General features: G+C 41.8%; 1 protein-coding gene across 3 annotated transcripts in view; it reads left to right on the top strand.

Annotated features, from left to right (window-relative positions):
- Positions 1–6381, top strand: part of LOC137173222 (restin homolog) — a 97225-nt gene extending 90844 nt beyond the window's left edge. For all 3 annotated transcript variants that reach the window (XM_067577952.1, XM_067577953.1, XM_067577951.1), the window contains 2 exons: positions 1655–1757; positions 5113–6381. In XM_067577952.1, coding sequence (XP_067434053.1) covers positions 1655–1757; positions 5113–5511 — 502 coding nt within the window. In that variant the 3' untranslated portion in view covers positions 5512–6381. The remainder of the gene's footprint in view (positions 1–1654; positions 1758–5112) is intronic.
- The last annotated feature ends 13052 nt before the right edge of the window (positions 6382–19433 follow it).

The raw sequence follows: 19433 nt of genomic DNA, 5'->3' as shown, positions 1-19433 counted from the left end.
TAGTTGTGTAATGGGCAGTGATTCAGATTATGGTCTGTCAGATAGTGTATGTATGGATTTTTAAAAAATGAATAATGTGGTCCATTTTCTATTTGTACATACAGTCAAAAGTTTGGTCATACCTTCCCATTCCCTTCAATGAGAAAGTGTGTCCAAACTTGAATCTGATACTGCATGTGGAAAAAGATAAGAAATATAAATATCTTTGTATTTGTCAGATAGTGCTTTATGAAAATAACTGTGTTAAGTGACACATTTGACAACTCAGACAAATCACTGGATCATATTCATTCCTTGAAAGACTTTTTTACTGAATATGAACTATGAGGGCTGCACATCAGTGCTTCACTACTGGTTTTGTTCTTCTTCTTTGGTTGTTTAGAAGAAAAAAGTTTTTTTCAAGTGCTGTCACTCAAAGTTGCATCTTTTTCCATATCAGTATCTCAAAAAATTTAAATGCATCAGTATGATTGATCTGCTCCCAAATCAAAAGAGAAATAACTGTGTAGAGCTGGTTGGGATAGTTGACTGGATAGCGTTTGTAGGAAGTAGTGTTACTGCCACTGTTGCTTATTTTCTTGTTGTCTCTTGGTTGAGGTTTACCATCAGTGGTTACAAATACATGGAAGCTGAATAGTTTCACTAAAATGATTCTCATAAACTTTTCAGACAAAAATGTCAGTTCATATATTAGCATTTCCTTCAAGTGTCTCCTCGGATCTTAAATGTTTTAAGTTGTGGCTAATAGGGCCAAAAGTGTGTGTGTGTGTGTGTGCGTGTGTGCATGCGTGCGCGCACATCTCAGCTCACACACATCTACAGGAACAATGATGCCATTTATTAGCGTTTCGATGAGCGTGTGCGTCTTCTCAACTGAAGCAAAACGGGACCGTCTTTCCATCCGCTGCTCTGATAGAAAATCCCAGCTTGCTTTTTTACAAGAAAATTAACATTGGGGAGGTACAGTGGTACTTTAATGGGCTAAGAAGTCTTCAATAAAGTATTTAGAAGGTTTTTCCGAATGCTAACTGGACAGGTTCACTGGGGCGTGAAAGAAAGAGCGTAAAGCGGGGGCAGCAAGCTCTTCAGCCCGTACAGAGCACCATTATCCACCGTCATTAATTTAATAGACATTCCTTAGTCAGCCCTGGGTCTGAAGATAGCAGACCCTAACATTTGTTTGTCATTTCCCAAAACGTTTTTAATAAACAGTTAAAATCTTAAATGGCTTCTTGTACTCTTAATGTTCCCTGGCTGCGGTTGTGTTCGTTTTGTTTTTGTATACGCTTTCATATATAATTTAATGATTTCTGGAACCCATTTGCTCACCCATCTTTGAGTTTAGTAATAAGTTATTATGAAGATGGTTATAATGAAGATGATGTACGCCAACGTCTTTATGCCCCAGATTTTGAGGACATTTGATTGAAACTGTTTTGCAAGGCAAATACATATCATTATAGTAGAGTTTAAAAGTTTACCTTGATGCAAGCAAGTGTATACTTAATATACTTTTATGTATTAAACTGCACATGAACCAGTTTCTCTTAGTCTTTAGTTTTTATCATTCTGCTTTCTTAAACTACTGCGGGATTTAAAGATGTCAAAGTTAATATCTCATACATGGTTTTTTTTGTGTGTGCTTGTGTTCCAGCGTGGAAAAGCAGGGTTGTGTGGCTCTAAATCTTAGCAAAATCGAGGACATGCAGACCAGACTGCGAAGCAACCTGGAGGCCATCGGAATGCTAAATCAACAAGTAAGAGCGCGCGCACACGCGTGTATATAGACACACACCGGGTCCTGACAGTCCTTTTACCCGACAGATACAAACACACACCCACACACCGGCCCACCTGCTGTTGAGCTCACACAGAAGAGGAAGCTTTCATGCGTCCAACTTCAAAACACACACGCGCACTTACACACAGGCGCACACAGACATCCATTTCCTCTTCCTACGATAAAAGTGAAAAGGCGGCAGCGGGGTGGGGGTGTGTGTGTGGTGTGGGGGAGGGAAGGGGAGGGGAGGGGGAGGGAGGGGAGGGGAGGGGGGGGACAAATTGTATCGGGAAAAAGCAGTGACGTTTCTTTCCACTGGTAAATGATTTCCCTTTCATGAGACTAAGAGAGGGATGTATATCAATACAGCCGTGCTGATCTCTCCATGACAGCGTAGGGAAATGGCCCGCTGTGATAAAACAATGTGGGGGGAAAAAACACAGAGGAATATTCTGAGGAAAAGCTGACATTTTTTACTGTGTTGAACTTCACAAGAGTCAACAAATCACCAAAGGAGAAAAGAATCAAAAGTACTCTTCAGCCCCCTCAGTTCTCCAAAACTCCTGGGCCTGGGGAACAGCTCACCCGACTTTTGTTAGTTTGTGAAATAGCCCGCTGATTGACAGGGTACGACGAAAGCCGGTACTTGTTGAAGTTTGAATATAGTGTTGTTTCAGTGAAAAGCAAACGGCATCAGCTATATGTGTGTGTATGTGTGTGTGTGTGTGTGAGAGAGAGAGCGAGAGACAGAGGAAGGTGGTGCAGTGGAGAAAGAAAGAGCAGGAAGACGAACAGGAAGAAGAGACGTGTTGTTTAACAGGTCGGGTGTGTAATAGCACCTCTTAATCTCTAGTGTGAATCATTACACACATCGATCCAACATGGACAGTCTACGCACACACAAGCGGAGTCGGAAAGGATAGGATATAGACAGTTCATTTACACAAGGCTATTCCCTTCACTGTTCACTGGACACACACTCACGTACGCACTCATACACACACACACACACGTACAGATATCAGTAAAGAAGCTGAATGGAATGTCTCAGTTTATCTATGAGAAAGGCGTCGGGTTATAAATCTGGTCTGTGTCTCTGCTTTGGATCAGTTTCATTTACTCATAGTCGCAAACTGGTTTAGTGTTCACCCACAGGCGCATGCTATATTAACGCTCCGTATACAACGTACGCACACACATGAGCCACATTTCCGTCCAACTGTCAAGCAAATTTCATGCAAACTTTGAGAATGTCACGCAAAATTAAATGCAAATTAAGTGAATTTCCATCAACTGGGATGAAGATGAGCATCAGAGGGGGAAAAAATGATTCTTTCAGGACTTGATTAGCATTAGAGAAACTGTTATTGTTCTTTAGCGTCAGCTAATGTCCAGATTCTTTCATGTTTTCATGCAAAGATGAAAAAGGAATGGATTAAGCAATGGACAGAACAAGACAGGTATTGCACAGTATTTCCAAATTTCAGGTGCTCCTTACATACAGTACAGCATAATGGATTTCAAACAATTTGGTGGGCAGATCGTCCTACGCCAACTGAGCCAAAACTCAAAAATAACTGAATTGAAAAACTTTTTTGCCAACGTGGGGAAATTTCCTTTTTTCTTATTAAGCTTTTCTAGCTCAGTAATTTTCATAATTTGTATTAAAATACTTGAATGGAAACCCAGCTATACAAATGAAAAAGTGCAAACACACTCATTCCCTAGCATTAAAACACCCCCTCTGTGCCTTTCTGTCTTTCTCTTCCACCCCACCCCCTTCTACCCCCCCCCCCCACACACTTATACACATCCTTTTCATCCAAACATACGCACACCAGTTCACCCACAGTATGTGAAGGTTGAGGAGACAAGCTGTGATTTTTAATTTCACCCCCCTCCTTTGCAATTAGGAAAGCATCCAGAGCCACCAAAGACGAGGAAAATTAAACAGGTCCCCTTGAATATACAGTTAATTATAAATGTCAACCTCAATGTTTTTCATCTAGAAATTGTATTGCTTTTGGCATAATATAAAATGAACACGTTTTCATATGTTTGCCTGTTGAAGATAGTAAATACTCTTTAAGCGTCTTAGGATAGTTTTGACACATCGACATGTCATTGGCTCTTCGAGGGTTAAGCCTAAGACCCAGCTATTTCTAGTCATCAGATGTAATACATTTGCTCAGATTTATTGAGCGTGTGTGTGTGTGTGTTTGTGTGTGTGTGTGTGTGTGTGTGTGTGTGTGTGTGTGCATGGTGTCTGGAAGGGTAATGTTAGCGGAACCATCCGGAAATGTGTCTGTCTCATCTCCGTTTGTGTTTTTCCCTCTCCCTCAAACACACACAAACACACAAGCACACACACACACACACACACAGACGTATGCATACACATGGCCAGACATGTCGATGTGACATCATTCTTGAACCGCAGCTTTCACACAGACGCACACACACGCACTAAAAAACAGATGTGGATGAGTGCAACTGTCATTACCCGACATGTCTCTTTGTCTCTCCATCCTTTAACTTATTTTACTCTTCATCACAGCTAAAAATACATTATTTCAAATCTTTTATACTCTTTTATCTGCCTTATTACAATTTTTAGACTGGCACATTTTGCATATAATTACCACGCTTTACAACAAATGCAAATGCTTTTATTTCTTTTGCATTTAAAGCCACTTTTTAACTCACACTCCTCCCCTGCCTTTACCCAAATGTCCTTGTCAAAAAATAAAACACCCTCAATTTAGCTAGTCTGTAATTGTGTTTCAGGGAGTCCAATCATGTTCTGACGATGTGCGATTTGTTTTGTGTCACGGATGATTTTATGTCAAATCGACCTCTAATGATCGCTCAAATTGGTTGTTTTCATGTAGAAATTTACACCGTCGCATGACTCCCACTTGCAAACATTTCAAACTGTGAACAGAATACTCTCCTGAAAACCCCTTTGCAATTTTCCATTTGCATTTCTGTTTCAACAGGCATGAAAGCAACTGTGAAAGATGAATTAAGCACATAATGGGATGTCGGCTACTTCATCAACATGATAGCTGTTGACTTTTGATGATTGATATTTATTGGTAACTTCCAATTGAGTTTTGTACTTTGGTTGATTTAACTTAATTGTGATATTTAAACTCGCCGATTTTCTTACTTGAAACTTCCCCAAATATAGTCCCTCTTCCCCCCTCCTTCAATCTGTTTCATGATCACCCATGAAGGTTCTGTTTCATAAATATTATTATTCTCTTTGTCCGTAAAAGTCTCTCTCTGTTTCCGTATCTCTCTCAATGTCTCTTTCTTTCCCTCTCCAGCTAAACGCCCTGAGCGGAGAGAATAAGCGGTTGCGTAGGCAGCTGGAGGAGGAGAGGTCCATGCGTAGACAAGTGGACCGACTGCTCCCTCCTCCTCCCACCTCCCAGCACTCTTCCTCCATTCACCTCCCCCATTCCCCAAGTGCCCACCCACCTCCTCTCTCCACCTCCTTTCCCTCATCCCTCCGCCTCCCTCATCCACTGAGCCTGGACCGAGCGACCGGGGACACTGAAGGGATTCTAACCCAAACTAAGCTGAGCAGAACTGGGGTAGAGAGACCAGGTGAGTCCCAGGCTTTGGGTAAAGCGTTCTGGACGAGGCCGACTGCAGAGCGCTCTGTCACAGCCTCTCTGGAAGATGGTTGGTCTGGGAGGACAAGCAGGGATCTGACCAAATAAAGCCCCCAGAAGACTTTGACCTGTCATGACTTTTTGACCCCCATCTCCTCACCAGGGAATGTACTCAGTATGAGGTTAATGTCCTGCAGGTCAAAGTCAAGTCCCAGGGTGCCTTTTGCCTGAGGGGAGCTCCAGAACCAGAGAATAATGGAATTCCCTCAAATCTTTCAAAAAAATCACCTTATTCTATATTCTTACTCTATTCTTATGTATCTTACTCTACTACCATGTCATGAAGACTTTTAGATTTAAAATCTAATACTTTTTACTTGAACTACTCAAAAAAAATCCATCGATTGCATCTCAATGCTCTGAGCAATGGTACCTGAAAACATTAGCAATTACTTTTTTAACGACAAAACTCTAAACACTGAAACTTACTTGAAAATGGAGACAGCTCCGATGAAGTATAAACAATATAAATAGGCAAATGAACTAAACAAAGGAAGTGACTAACTGAGGATTCTTTAGTGTTGATGAATGTGTCTTACACTGGAGATGAGTCTCACTGTGGATAAATGAGGGACGGCACATCATCAGTATCCACAGCCATACCTCAGATGTTGATCTGAATGGCTGTAACACAGTCTCTGATTACGCTGCAGCTGTGCGCCATGTGTCCCGCGTCTACTGTGGTAAATGTGGCCGTGTGTCTTTATGTGTGAGTACATTACGTGTCTGCGTGCTTCTGTCTCTCTCTACGTGCCTGCGGGCCATTGTGTGCTCGTGCGACTGAGTGCATTAGGTGTTTAATATTGTAGATGTTTTATATTTTGTTTTATACTTTTTAAAAAACTATTTATTGATGTTTCCCTGTTGCTATGTTTGAGCCCATGTGTTGTAATGACAGAAAAATAAAAACAGATACATTTGTAAGCGGTTGAACATTTCTTCCAGTTTTTATTCCATCTGTCAATAATTTCTGCCAGTTGGATGCCTGTAACAGCAAGCTAACAATGCTACCTGCTTCTCTTTCTGCTTGTTTGCATGCCATATTTAGGAATTTTTACAATTTTACATGACTGCTGAGACAGAGAAAGATGTTTACACAAGTAACAACATTGCTAGGCAGCAAAACCTTTTGAATAAATAATCTAAATGTGTGCTTGAAGCAGGGATGACAGAACACATATTGACCTGCTGTCTTCCCACGTGCATCTACAGGTGATTCATGCCTTTCTTTATACACAAGAGCATTCACACCTGCAAATTTACACAAGCAAAGACAAGGAAAAGATGCATGCAAATATCTGAACTTAAACAGAAAAGGCACCATTATACTGTGATAATGAGAACTGTGGGGAAAGCAGGTCTCAGACCACAATTGGCTTCCTCATCTTGCCATCACCCCCCCTCCCCACACACACACACACACTCCCCCACCTGTCTTCCTTTTTATCTTTCATTGGTTCTGTATATACATAACTGTTATATAGCTGGTCATGATGTCGTAGGCTATATTTTAATGATTTTGAGCAGAACTGCATGTCCTTGTTAGCTTAGTTTTCCTCATTTGCCATGTCACACTCAGAAATACCCTTCTTTTATGTGCAAACACACATGCATGCACCCACTCACACATCCACACGCATTTATATTCTTTTGCAAACACACACACTTACACAAACGGCACAGTCATTAAAAATGAAACCACAGGCTTTTTGAAAACTCCCAGGACTGAGGGAAAAGTCAGCGGCGCAGCGGTGAAAAGAGTCCCCCTGGAAACAATGAGGAGAATGATCATTTGTTGTTCTTGAAAACCCGGTGAGGTTTCACAGAGGTTAAGCTTCCCTTTGATGTGTTTTTAACTCGTTTCAGGTCTGTGGAGGGATTAGTCAGCCTCTCACACACACAAACACAAATGCACACATTCGCACACACGAGCACATGCAGGCTCTTAATTTCCACACCGTGAGCTCTTCTCTCACAAAGAAGGAAAAGCACAGAACAGACTCCTTCCTAACCTAATTTCATCAAATAAGCGTGTGTGGTACTTTGCTGCAGTATGTGTGGTCCCTTGGAAATCTGCGGTAAACCAGCAAAATATTGCAAGTCAGTATTTTCTTTTTATCCCAAATTAGCGTTGGGCTGTTTGTGAACAGTGTGGGCCCCCAACCACGAGAGAGATGGAGAGAGAGAGAGAGACGGAGTAGCTGTTGATCATCACAACACTCATTACAGTGTTTACGAGGCATTATTTGATCCCTATTTCAAGATACAAATGATTGGGGTGCTTGTGCCCATGATGTGTGTTTGTGTATGTGTGTGTGTGTGTGTGTTATCCGCTCGAGTCCTGGCTTCCCTGTAGGTCTCTGTGTGGTTGCCCATGCTAATAATCACACGAAAAGCTTGCGTTCATAGCCTGTGTCGTAAGCAGCTCTGTAACAAACAGTGAATGCAAGTGATTCTTAATGTTTGTTTTTAACTAACTTGGAGTGCAGTCTATCTCCACCAGATGGGTGCATTGATAATAAACTCACTAATAAAAAGTTATTTTATGTTTATTTGTTGTATCACATCCCTATAATTTGCTGAACTTGTTATCAGCTGTAAGATTCTTGCAGAAACTCGTTCTCTGTCTGTATTCGGTGTGCTTGAAATCAAAGCAAAAATCTTGTTTTTCTTGATTTTAGCAAACACCAAAATCTTGATAAGTGGTAAATGGTTTGGCAAAACAGTTGTCCAGGACCTCCAGTCTATAAGAATAATATTTACTACTTTATACAAACTGATGGTACATTGTGTTGACATAAAATCCATCAGTTCCTGTGCATCTGAGAATTATTCCTTGGGAAAAAGACCTTACAACAAAAACTTTCACTTAAGGAATTTGATAAATATTGTTAATATAAATAGCCATTTTTAAAATTGTCATATCATGACAACCTATATATCCAACACCTGGAACAGCCCTTTAGTCATGTGAAAAATGGTTTAGCTGGGACTAGCCCAGTATTCTGCCACTGTTAAAAGGACTTTTAATGGGAGGGGCGTTTCTGTCACACCATGAGCAGAAAATGACAGAACAGCCAGAGAGGGTGAGAAAGAAGTAAAACTGACAGGAGTGCTGGCAACATATCTCCTCTAAAAGTTTGGTCACTCAAAAAATGGGCAAAAAGAAAAAGGAGACAGTTATTCACACAATGTTTCACTGTAAAAAGGTGGGTTTTTGTTATGTGGTTACTTTTTATAGACCGTACGGCTACAGAAAATGCTGACATTCTGTTGGTGCAGTTGAATTTAAACTGTAGCTAGAGATTTGTTTTCACAATGACAAAATGTCCCTGCAGAAGCCATCAGTTCCCCAACTATTATCTAAATTTTTCATCTGTAAACATATTTACATAGCCTCTAAAGTTAACAATAAGTAGCATTAATCCTGGGCTTAATTTTAACATTTTCTAACATTTTCTTAAGTCCTGCTCTGCTTTAAAGATGGGAAAATAAGTCTAATAAATTCCAATCATTTTGCACTTTTAGCTACACCTCAGTTATTCATTCAGTTGCTGCTTCCATGTCACAATTACATTCATGTACAAAATATCCACTCATTATATTCTATAAAGACACAAACAGGTGGCAGCATTTACGGTGTGGCAAAAGTAAGATGCATTAATGTTATGAAGAATAAAAACTAAAGACTAACCACCAGTGCATTATTTTTATTCAACAGTTACAATAATGTGATTATAAATAAAGCCCAATTCAGTATAGAAGTGTGTAGTTCATTAAAAGTGTTTTTAACATCCTCAGTTTACATTGTTGCATAAAGTAATGATTTAATTTGCAGCATGTGCTGGCCTAATGGGAATTGAACCTTTTGCATTGCCAATGCCATGCTTATGTATATTACATTAAACAACACAAGACCACAACATAAACTCAAATATCCCAGTGGAGGACTTGAAGCAGCCATAACCAATACTACTTATTTAACTCCCATGGCCATTACAGAGTTGTAAGAAAAATAAAACAAAAGTGAAGAGATATTTTTCTCATTTGTAAAGAGAAACTCTCATATATTAGCCATTAGGAAGTCTTGAGGTTCACTGTGGTGTAATTGTCAGTTCTGTTGTTGTGAAATAGGATGCGGGTACACCGCCTACTGGAGTCTAACTCTGATTGGCTGGAAAACAAGAACACAATGCCTCTGCATTACACTGCCTGGCTGTTTAACTGGCTGACTGATTGGATCTGTCCTCTTAATTGGCAGGATAAGGCTATTCTCTGTATGTAGTAATCAATTTACTGACTTTTTATATAGTTGCAATATCCAACTGTATTTGGCAGGCAACAGTGCAGATACAGTGAATCTTTTTTTTTTTTTCATTTTGTTGGGTTTAGTAGTGTTGGGTTTGTAGCTCAGACACACATGAAACATGAAGCAACATAGGGAAAAAGTATAGAAAAGCTTTTGAGCTGATTGGAGGTGAGGGAACACAGTGGGCGAGTCATGAAATGAGAAAGGAAAGGACAACAATAAATCTGAAAGAGTTCACACATAAAATGCAGAGACTTTACCCAGAGGCACTTGGAGTGATGGATGGACAGCGCCAGTGTGAGATAGTTGGAAACTAACAATCTGTGATACCCCTCTGATCCCTGTGGGGAGGTGAGACTGCAGGGTCGGCAAAAAAAAAAAAAAAAGCCTACTCTATCGATAAAGGAGCATGAGCTTGCTGACACTTAAAACAATACAAAAGCAAAAGGTTTGGCAGGATACTGGCCAGTTGGTCAACAAACATGTTAAGTAATGAGAACAGTTAAGAGGTTCAAAAGTTTGTTTGGAGAGCACAGTTTCATATGCAATTCAACGTGCTGTCAGACTGATGACAGCATTTTAAGAATATGCACATACACAAAATCAGAGTAAACAAAATCACACACATTATGTGTCTACTTTGAGCCAGTGTTAGTGGGTAATATAGCATTATCACAAATGAGAATTAGCACAGCCAAACCAAATCTATAGTAAATGGGGAGTAGTTGTAAATAAGATGTTTGTAAAATTAACACAAAATAGATATATTGAACTTTGGTTTAACCCTGAGTTTTACAGCTATTGCCCATGATGTAAGTACAAATAATGTTGGTTAATTAAACATCAGACGTTAAGCTGTGCCTTAAAAAGACAAGGCCAAAAACCATTCTTTTAAAAATGAAAATGAAATGAATATTTTTGATTATTACTGTCAGATGTTGTGCTCTGTGAGTGAGAAATGAGAATTAGTGTTTTTTTCCAACTCTGTTTTCACTTTCATTGCCGGGGGAAATGGGTCTTAAAAAATCCCACTTTTAGCTCATAAATGAACAGGATCATAAATGTATTGCCATGCAATCAGAGTTAAACAAGAGAGGAACACACTGTCCTATTTTCCACTCACAAAGTACAGGGGTGACTGATAAAGATCAACACATTGTACTCTAATGGATAAGTTGACCATCAGGCCAATCTCTCAAAAAACATGGTGTGTTCCCTCAAGGAGTAGATGAGGAGGTAAGAAGAAATGGGAAAATGGTTCAGTTAAGGACAGTAGGAAACCTAGATGGAAGAAGAGTTTACAAGACAATTTGAGAGAAAGAAAAAGAAAAAAATGTAGTGGAAGAGTTGGGGACTACAGGGAAAGAGGAAGTAGTGAAGCAATGAAAGAGGGATGCAGTGGGGGAAGAGACTGAAAGAACGTTGTTGGGGATTTAGGGAATAACTTTGGGAATGAGGGGGAAATAGCAAAGTGAGAGACAGATGCAGAGGGGAGACCGACAAAAGAATGAAGGGAAGGTGGTGTAGTGTGTGATTTAGAGAGTAGAGAGGTTAAGATGGGAAAAGGAGGAGAGAAAAGAGGCAGAGAGTAATGGGACATTTAAGGAAAGGTGGTGAGATGGAAAGAAAAGTGAAAGGTGAGAGGAGAATGCGACGGGGCGGGTGGGGGGGTGGGGGGGGGGGGGATGGAGGAGTGAGGGAGAGACGCTGGAGATTTAGCGAGAGAGAGTGGGGAAAGATGGGAAAAGAACAGAATGAGAGAAAGAAAGAATGAGAGAGTTGTGGGAGATTTAGGGTATATATGGAAGAGAGAGTGCCAAAGAGGAGCATATTGTCCTTATCGGCCTGCTCCAGAAAGCCTGCTCCCTAATGGGGCCGGTGTGAAGGGGAAATGAGGACTAGGCCTGATGCTACCTGATTAGCCATCGACTCAAACACACATCAAAGGCTGGGAGGGAGGAGTGCAAGGTGTGTGTGTGTGTGTGTATGTGTGTGCGGTTGTGGGATGAAGGTGAGTCACCATCACCTCCTTCAGCAGGACCACGAATGAAAATCACTCTCACTTTCCCCATATACACAGACACATGGCCATTTTCTTCAACCTTGAAAGGGAAAGCTGCTCTGAATAAGGAGATCCTCTGAATGGGGGTACGGAGGAAGAGGAGGTGGAGGGGGGGGGGAGAAGGAGGGGTAAATAGACAAAAAGGCGGCGGGAGGCGTGGATATGGTAGAAAAGGGAGGGAGCGGGGAGAAAGAGGAGAAGGGGAGGGAGACATCAAAAAGAGTCATCATACTCCATATTAGAGAAATAATGAAATTTGCCTTTTAGCTAATGACGTCTTGGGACAGCTCTGTTAGTTTTCACATGAATTACAGCAGGCCGGACTGCGTCTCTCCCTCGCTACCTCGGCACAAAGCCATCCACACAGGCGCACACACACACACACACACACACACACACATCTATGCCTGGACACAAGGAAAAAACACACTCGTCCAGAGCGATCAGTGGCACAGCGGCGACCAGTCACTGTCCCTGTTTGAAATTCAACACTCTCAGAGACCTACATCCCTTTTCTATCCCACACCCTGAATTCATTACTGTCACACACACACACACACTGTCGCACCTATAATCATATTCATCATACTCGCCGGAGCCTCCCCTACCTCACTCCCTAAATTTCTATCCAAGGGAACCCCAATATGGCTGCTGATGACCTTCATCAGTCTCCCCTTTCTTTCTCTTTCACGTCCTACCTACTGTATTCATTTTTCATCTCTCTCTCAGTGTATGTGTTCACAGACATGTCCTCTTTTTGTTTTTTGTTCTCTTTCTTATATTTTTTGTCACGCTTCCTCTCAGTTACACATTTTCAAACACTTTGTTTCATGTCCCTTTCGCTCACATACTCTTTCATACGCCATTTCCTGTGCCTTTCCTTCAATTTCTCTCTTTTCTTCTCCCTCTTTTTTTTTCATCTGTCACTCATTTCTCATTACTCCCTCTCTCTGTTTCATTAGCATACAGAGTAAGAAGATGGCGCTGGGGGTAATCTGCGCGAGTCGCCGGTGACAAAATGGAGGGCGTCATCAGAGGTCGCGGCGCTGTCATCAACCGCCAAACCTCCGCTGATGTCTGCCTGTCACACGCACACACACACAGACTCATGTATGCATCACACATATTTGCAGTGCATGAGGGAGAAAGAAGGAAACATGTATCCATAAATAATCAGGTGTGACACATCACAGCGTAAATGCTCCAATCTCACCTGACAGAGACGTACACACTCACACACATGCGATGTTTGCGTTGTGGACCTCCGCGACAGAAACAGACATTGACAGGTAGCTGAGTATATTCAGAGATGTACATAACAGCAGCTTTAATGAATACAATACAGTTTGTTTTGTCTGGGTTTTTTTCCCAGTTGTTGAATTTCTGATTTCTTTTTAGTCTGTCAGGTAGTCATTTTCCATCTTTAAGTATCACTGAAGAATCTGCTTGGTAGACTGATGGTCAAAAAACTGCTTCTAATCAGTTTACTGAACATCATTTGCATCAAGATCTTTATAGTTAGGACATCTTTTGTGTTCAGCAACTGACAGTATATCTGTCTTTTATCAAATACACATTTATTTAATGCATGTTACTTTTCTCTTTGCCAAGGAACATGCTTTAAGGTACATAGTGACGTTTAGGCTACTGTAGGTAAAACAGGTTAGTTACACACAATATGATTACAATATCTACATAGATCTTATCTTGAATATACAGTATGCATGTAGACAGATTTTTATAACGAGTTGCTTCTCATAGTAAAAGGATTGAACTGCAGAAGCATCACATCATCATGAAATTATAAAAAATGGTTGACAAAAAATATGTTACTGTAATTTCTTGTTCTGTCTGGTGACTCTTGCCACTTTAGCTAAGCAAACTTGAAACATTAAAGCTAAGCTATGTAAGCTTTGCTGAATAACAACCACTGTAGCCACAGGTGACAATTACGGGATAAAAGGAAATGGTAAAATGTAGTGTAACAGCAGCGCAAGTGGAGAAAAGTCATAAGTGATACCAGTTACAGAGCAAGGGTGTATTTTCAAACCCCCAAACCACAACCCTTAAGTGTCCGCATTTTCATTCGTGCATACATGTATGCGCTAATGCACGCACCATAGGTGTTTTCATCAGGATCGGGACAATTATTTCAGCACTTAGCACACCTACGGAGCACACCTTTCAACACCATGGACAGTGCCTCAGCAGACGAAAAATAATGTTTTGTCTCCCAAAATCCACCAAGGTATTTGTCAGAGTGCACAAATGCAGGCTGCCAGCCAAATGGCCGACTGTAACATATTCTCTGCTAGCTTTTAAAAAATTTTTTTTTAAACAAACAAGGTACAAATCTCTTTTTAACCTATAAATAACTTTATAGGCTGTACATAAAAATAACTTTAACTTACATCTCCACAACACTATTCCAAGAGGTGATCACGAGTTCACAAAGATTATAACGTCAAAACATTAAATCACAATTGCACCTCGTTAATAACAAAAACTGAGAAAGACACACACACACCACCCTTTTCCCAAGTCCTGAGTTGCACCTGTCATGTAGAAGAGATAGAACCTTATGAACGGACAAGGTGTAGACCAAAACGCTGCCGTACATATGTCCTTTCACACTCATCCCACTGAATAAGTCCATAGACACTGCCACACCATGTGTTGAATGCGCTTGGACGACACTGGGGGGGTCCTTACCCATCTGCCTGTAAGCTTGGGAGATGAACTCACAAAACCAACTAGCCAATCCCACCTGCATCAGCCTGTCCCTCTCAGGAGCCAAGCCTGGAGAGGTTGGCCCGATGTTGGCAGTGTGCCTATTGAGCCAGCCACCTGGAACAGAGCCCCCCACACCTGGGATAATGGACCAGGGCTGGACATCATCTAGGTCACCTCTGCATACCACAGTGCTGAGCGGCACTCTGGGGCTATCAGGATGTCTCACTCTCTCCAGCAAAGGGGTAATAAGATGAAGAGGGGGAAAGGGGTAAAGCAGCCTCCTTGGCCATGGCCCGTGTGCAAATGTGTCCACTCCCAGAGGTGGATTGTCTTGTGTTGTCAGGGAGAATCAAAATGAGCAGTGGGTGTTGTTTTGACTGGCGAACAAGTCCACCTCCATCCTCCCAAACTGGTTCCAAATCTGTTGCACAACCTTGGGGTGCAGCATCCATTCATCTACCAGAGGGCCACCTCTTGACATGAGTTTGGCGCCCCTGTTCCTTGGACCCGGAATGTGGAGGGCTCTCAGAGACAGGAAGTGTTCTCAGGCCCACACCAACAGGTTCTCCGCTATCTTCAACAGGGCTGCGGATCGGACTCCTCCCTGCCTGTTGATGTAGGTGGTGTGGTTGTCTGCTCTCACCAACATGTGTCTCCCCTGAACCAGAGTCAGGAAGTGTTGGAGAACCAGGAGCACTGCCTGACATTCAAGGAAGTTGATGTGTCATTTTTCCCCTTAAGGCCACACACCACCTATTGCTCTCCCCAGACAGGTGCCAACCCACCCCGTCAGGTACGCATCTGTGAACACTGCTATGTAGGAGGTCACTCGACCCAACGGTGTTCCTGACAACAGATGTTGTTGGGAACCCTAGTAATGCAGGTCCTCCTGCACTGATGGGGGAACATTCACCAAGCGGTGCTTGTGCCTCTTGGGATCCAAGTGCAGACTGGCGAACCACCATTGCAGGCAGTGCATGTGCAGGAGCCCCAGTAGAATGACTGGATGGCCTGCCACCAATAGCCCCAATGCCTGCATGACAGTCAAGCTGTCATTGCCACTCCCCACCACAGTCTGAGGACCACCTGCTGTCTATCTGGGTTCAGACAGAGCAGCCTGCAGCCTGAGTCAAGGATGACTCCCAGGTACTCCACCTACTGGCATGGCTGGGGGGTGTTCTTCTTCCAGTTGATGGCAAAACCTAACCAGGTTAGGTGCAGCACCAACCTGGCTGTGTGGAAAATGGCCCATTCTCTGGACCTGGCCATGACAATGAGGTTGTCTAAGTAAAAGACGACCCTCATGCCCTGGTCAAGCAGTGGCTGCAATGCCGTGTCCACACATTTGCTGAACATGCATGGAGCCTGTTGTACTCGTAGGCTATCCCCTGGAAGGCGAAATGTGGAACTTCCTGTGTTTCAGCGCCACCTGAGGTGAAATAAGTATATTTCAGGTCGATGGTGGTGAACCAGTTGCCTGGTTGAACCAGTTCCAGCAATCTGCTGATGGTTACCATGTGGAACATCTTTCTGGCAATGCATTGGTTCAGAATGCGGAGATCCAAAACGTCTTCTTGGGAACCAGAAAGTACGCGGAGTAAAACCTCTTCTGTCTGTCATGAGTGGAAACGATTGAGACAGCCTGTTTCACGAACTGGTACTCGATCTGGACGGAACTGGTTCTCTCTGCATGGTCCTGTCCGAGGCACTCGAAACAGAGGAGATGCCCACCGACAGCATCGGCAATGAGACCAGGGCATGACGGGCAGAAACGAGCTTGGAGCAGTGACTCCATTAATGGAGAGGTAAGATCAATGAGCTAATTTCACCATCGCTAAAGAGAAAGGGCTGAGAGTTGCAGTGAGGTGCTGCCTTACATACTGTTTGAGACACACGGAGTCGGTAGGTGCGTCCTGATTTGCTGCCTACGTACATATAAATTTCAGTGGGCAATTTCGTGCGTGTGGTTGGAGGAGAGTATTACCTATAGAATCCAGAGGAGAAGTAGAAGGAGTAGAAGGAGTAGTGAGATAGAATGGACTCGCTATACATACTGACCAAGAGGATAATGTGGTGTGTACCATTCTGTCCTAACATCTTTCCATATGATATCACTTGCAGTATCAGTTTTTGAAAAGGGTGCTTTTACACAAAATGCAGGTAACATTTAACACTTTTAGAGAACTCTGCATGCTGTCAATTGGTCATAGCGTTTTAGTTCTGCAATCAGCAATGAAGTGAGTATGTGAAAAGTTTCATTTCTCTACTAGTTGTATCTGCAATTGACAGCACAGCACAGCACAGCCATGCGCCACATTTAGTTTGGGAAGTTATGACCAGCAGAAGACTTTAAGCAGAATAATACACAACTCACCCAGTCTGACAATACTATCTGTGTAAACTGTACTTCTGAACTGATCAAATGCATCAGCATTTTATAGTAAGTCAAGCAAGAATTAAATTAATCTTTCGACCTTCATAGAAACAATGATTTTCATTTATAAATCCTGTCATGTTTTAGCTTTTCTTCCTGTAGCAGGACAATAACAATGAGTGTGTTGATCAGTTGATGGCCTCCTACTCTGTTCTTTATTAGAAATTGTACACATATTAATATTTGTGCTTGCTTGACAAACCAACAAAGTAACTCGTATTGGGTTTAGAGAATAAGAGGGAGAGTGTCTGTATAAGAGGATGGAAGAGAATGGAGGAAAGGAACAAAAAGCAAAAGAAAAAAATGTTATAAAGAGTGGTAGCCATGGAAAGGGAGAGAAATAGGAAACAAGAGGGGAAAGAAACAGAGAGGACAAACAGAGAGTGAAGGATGAATTCCCAGGAGGCAGTGTTAAGTTGTATTGGTGTGTGAGCTTGTCACTAATAGTGTCCCTGCCATGGTTATGAGAGCTGGAAATACTTTGGTGCTAATAGACAGATTATGGAAAGAAACGAAGCATGTCCTGAAATCCTCTTAGCAAGACTTCACCTTTTTATTTATTTATTTCCTGCCATATTCCTTTCTTTCTTTCTCTCTTCCCCTCTCTACCTCGGTGGCCTCGGCATTGTCTCGTTGAGCGTTTCATGTTTTGTCTGACGCTTGGCGGTTAGTGTTGTCTCTCTCTCTCTCTCTCTCTCTCTATCTTTTTCTGTCTCACACGTTTTCAAAAGGCACTTTATTTATTGTCCCGGGGGAGCACTACATTATGCATTAACCTGTTCAATTATGCATTCATTTATGCAGCCGTTGCCTTATGTAAATGCACTTTATGATTAAACAAATTGTTTCGCTGTTTGGCCGTGTGTTCCCCACATTGAGTGTTTGCCAGTGACATCATGCAGCAGTAGCAAGAGACTCCATGCCTCTAGTGTGTATGTGTGTGAGTCCTATTTGTGCCCTACTAAACTGGTGAAGGGACCCTAGAGAGTGCAAGAACACACTGTGGGCTTTACAGACTGATACTGAACAGAACAGGGAAAAGGAAAGGTTCCTCAACTGCTGTCATTGGTGGCCTCTGATCTAGAAGGCCACTAAAGAGGCCAACTATTGAAAAGGGTACATGTTGGTCCTTTATACTGCATTAATACAGAGACATGAAGTATTGTAACCCATGGTGAGGTTGTATGCACTGAAAAAGTTTTAAGAATATAAGAAAGCTGCATTTGAATTACACTATTTACTACTTTCTTTAATTGATGCAAACATTCAGAAAAGATTCATTAGATGAAGAAGGCAAGAGTTAAAAAAACTGTGAAATTCCACCTCATTTTATCAGACCTTATCTACCTGAAAGTGCTTCATAAGAATCATATATAATAATAATAACATTTTTCTAGATTTGAAAATAAACACACCAATATTTGTAACAAAATGTGCATAATGTACACTCTGATTAAATGTCAGATATGTGAATTCCCCCCTGCTGTGTAAGTCAACATGAATAAACAAAAGGAATTTCTTGAATAGGAGACAAAGAGGAACATGTTAATCTTTTGAATACATGTACCTTAAACCTGTTGCATGAGTGCATGATCAGTTTGATGTCACCATTAACATTTAGAAAGGTTCATTTATGACTCTTGCTTTCTATAATTACAAGCACACCTTACAAACTTTTTCTGAAGTACATCATTGCAGTATTTTGCATAAAGTGTCAAAGTTTGCACTTTTCTCGGCTTCATTTTTGTTATGAAACAGTTAAATCATTATGGGTACCTCCAGCCAGCCAATATTTATACTTTCATGAGATCAACTCAGCTGATGTGTGCCAAAGTATGAAAGCAGTATCACAGAGTCAAAGACATGCACTCATATAAGAATGCAGGACCCTGAAACAACAGCTAATTTAAAACAAATACCCTTAATAGGCAGTGTTACAATGTCAGGAGAGGCCTTGGAAGTCTCCTATTGACTAAAGACTAAGAGAGTTGCTCCAGACATCTTAATCACAGCTATATATAGCCTTTCCCCTATCTGACAAGAGAAATGAGCAGCCATTTAAGACAGATGAACTGTGTCTGGATGGCGGGTAGACTTATCTAAACCGCAGCCACACCTTTGATCTACTCCAGAATCTCCCATTGGTTTCCATCTGATACAGGCTATCTGATTTACTCACACCACTGAGGAATGAGAAATTGTAGAGGAGAAAAGATGAATGGAATATGCATTAAGACACCTTGACTACAGTCACTCTATTTTTCCGCTTTGGTTTTCCCCTTTTTTCTTCTCATATGCAGCCATTCCTCAATCATGTGGTTGTAATGCTGTGACTGCACACCGCTTCCCTCCACCACCTCTTTCCTCTTTCTCTCTCTTCACTTCTATCTCTCCCTCTCTCTCTCCCTGCCTCCTCCCTCGGTGCGCCTCGC

The sequence above is a fragment of the Thunnus thynnus genome, chromosome 21 (genome assembly GCF_963924715.1).
Source record: "Thunnus thynnus chromosome 21, fThuThy2.1, whole genome shotgun sequence".
NCBI classification, from domain to species: domain Eukaryota; kingdom Metazoa; phylum Chordata; class Actinopteri; order Scombriformes; family Scombridae; genus Thunnus; species Thunnus thynnus.
Note: the sequence above shows the minus strand (reverse complement) of the source record. Positions and strands in the feature narration are given on the sequence as shown.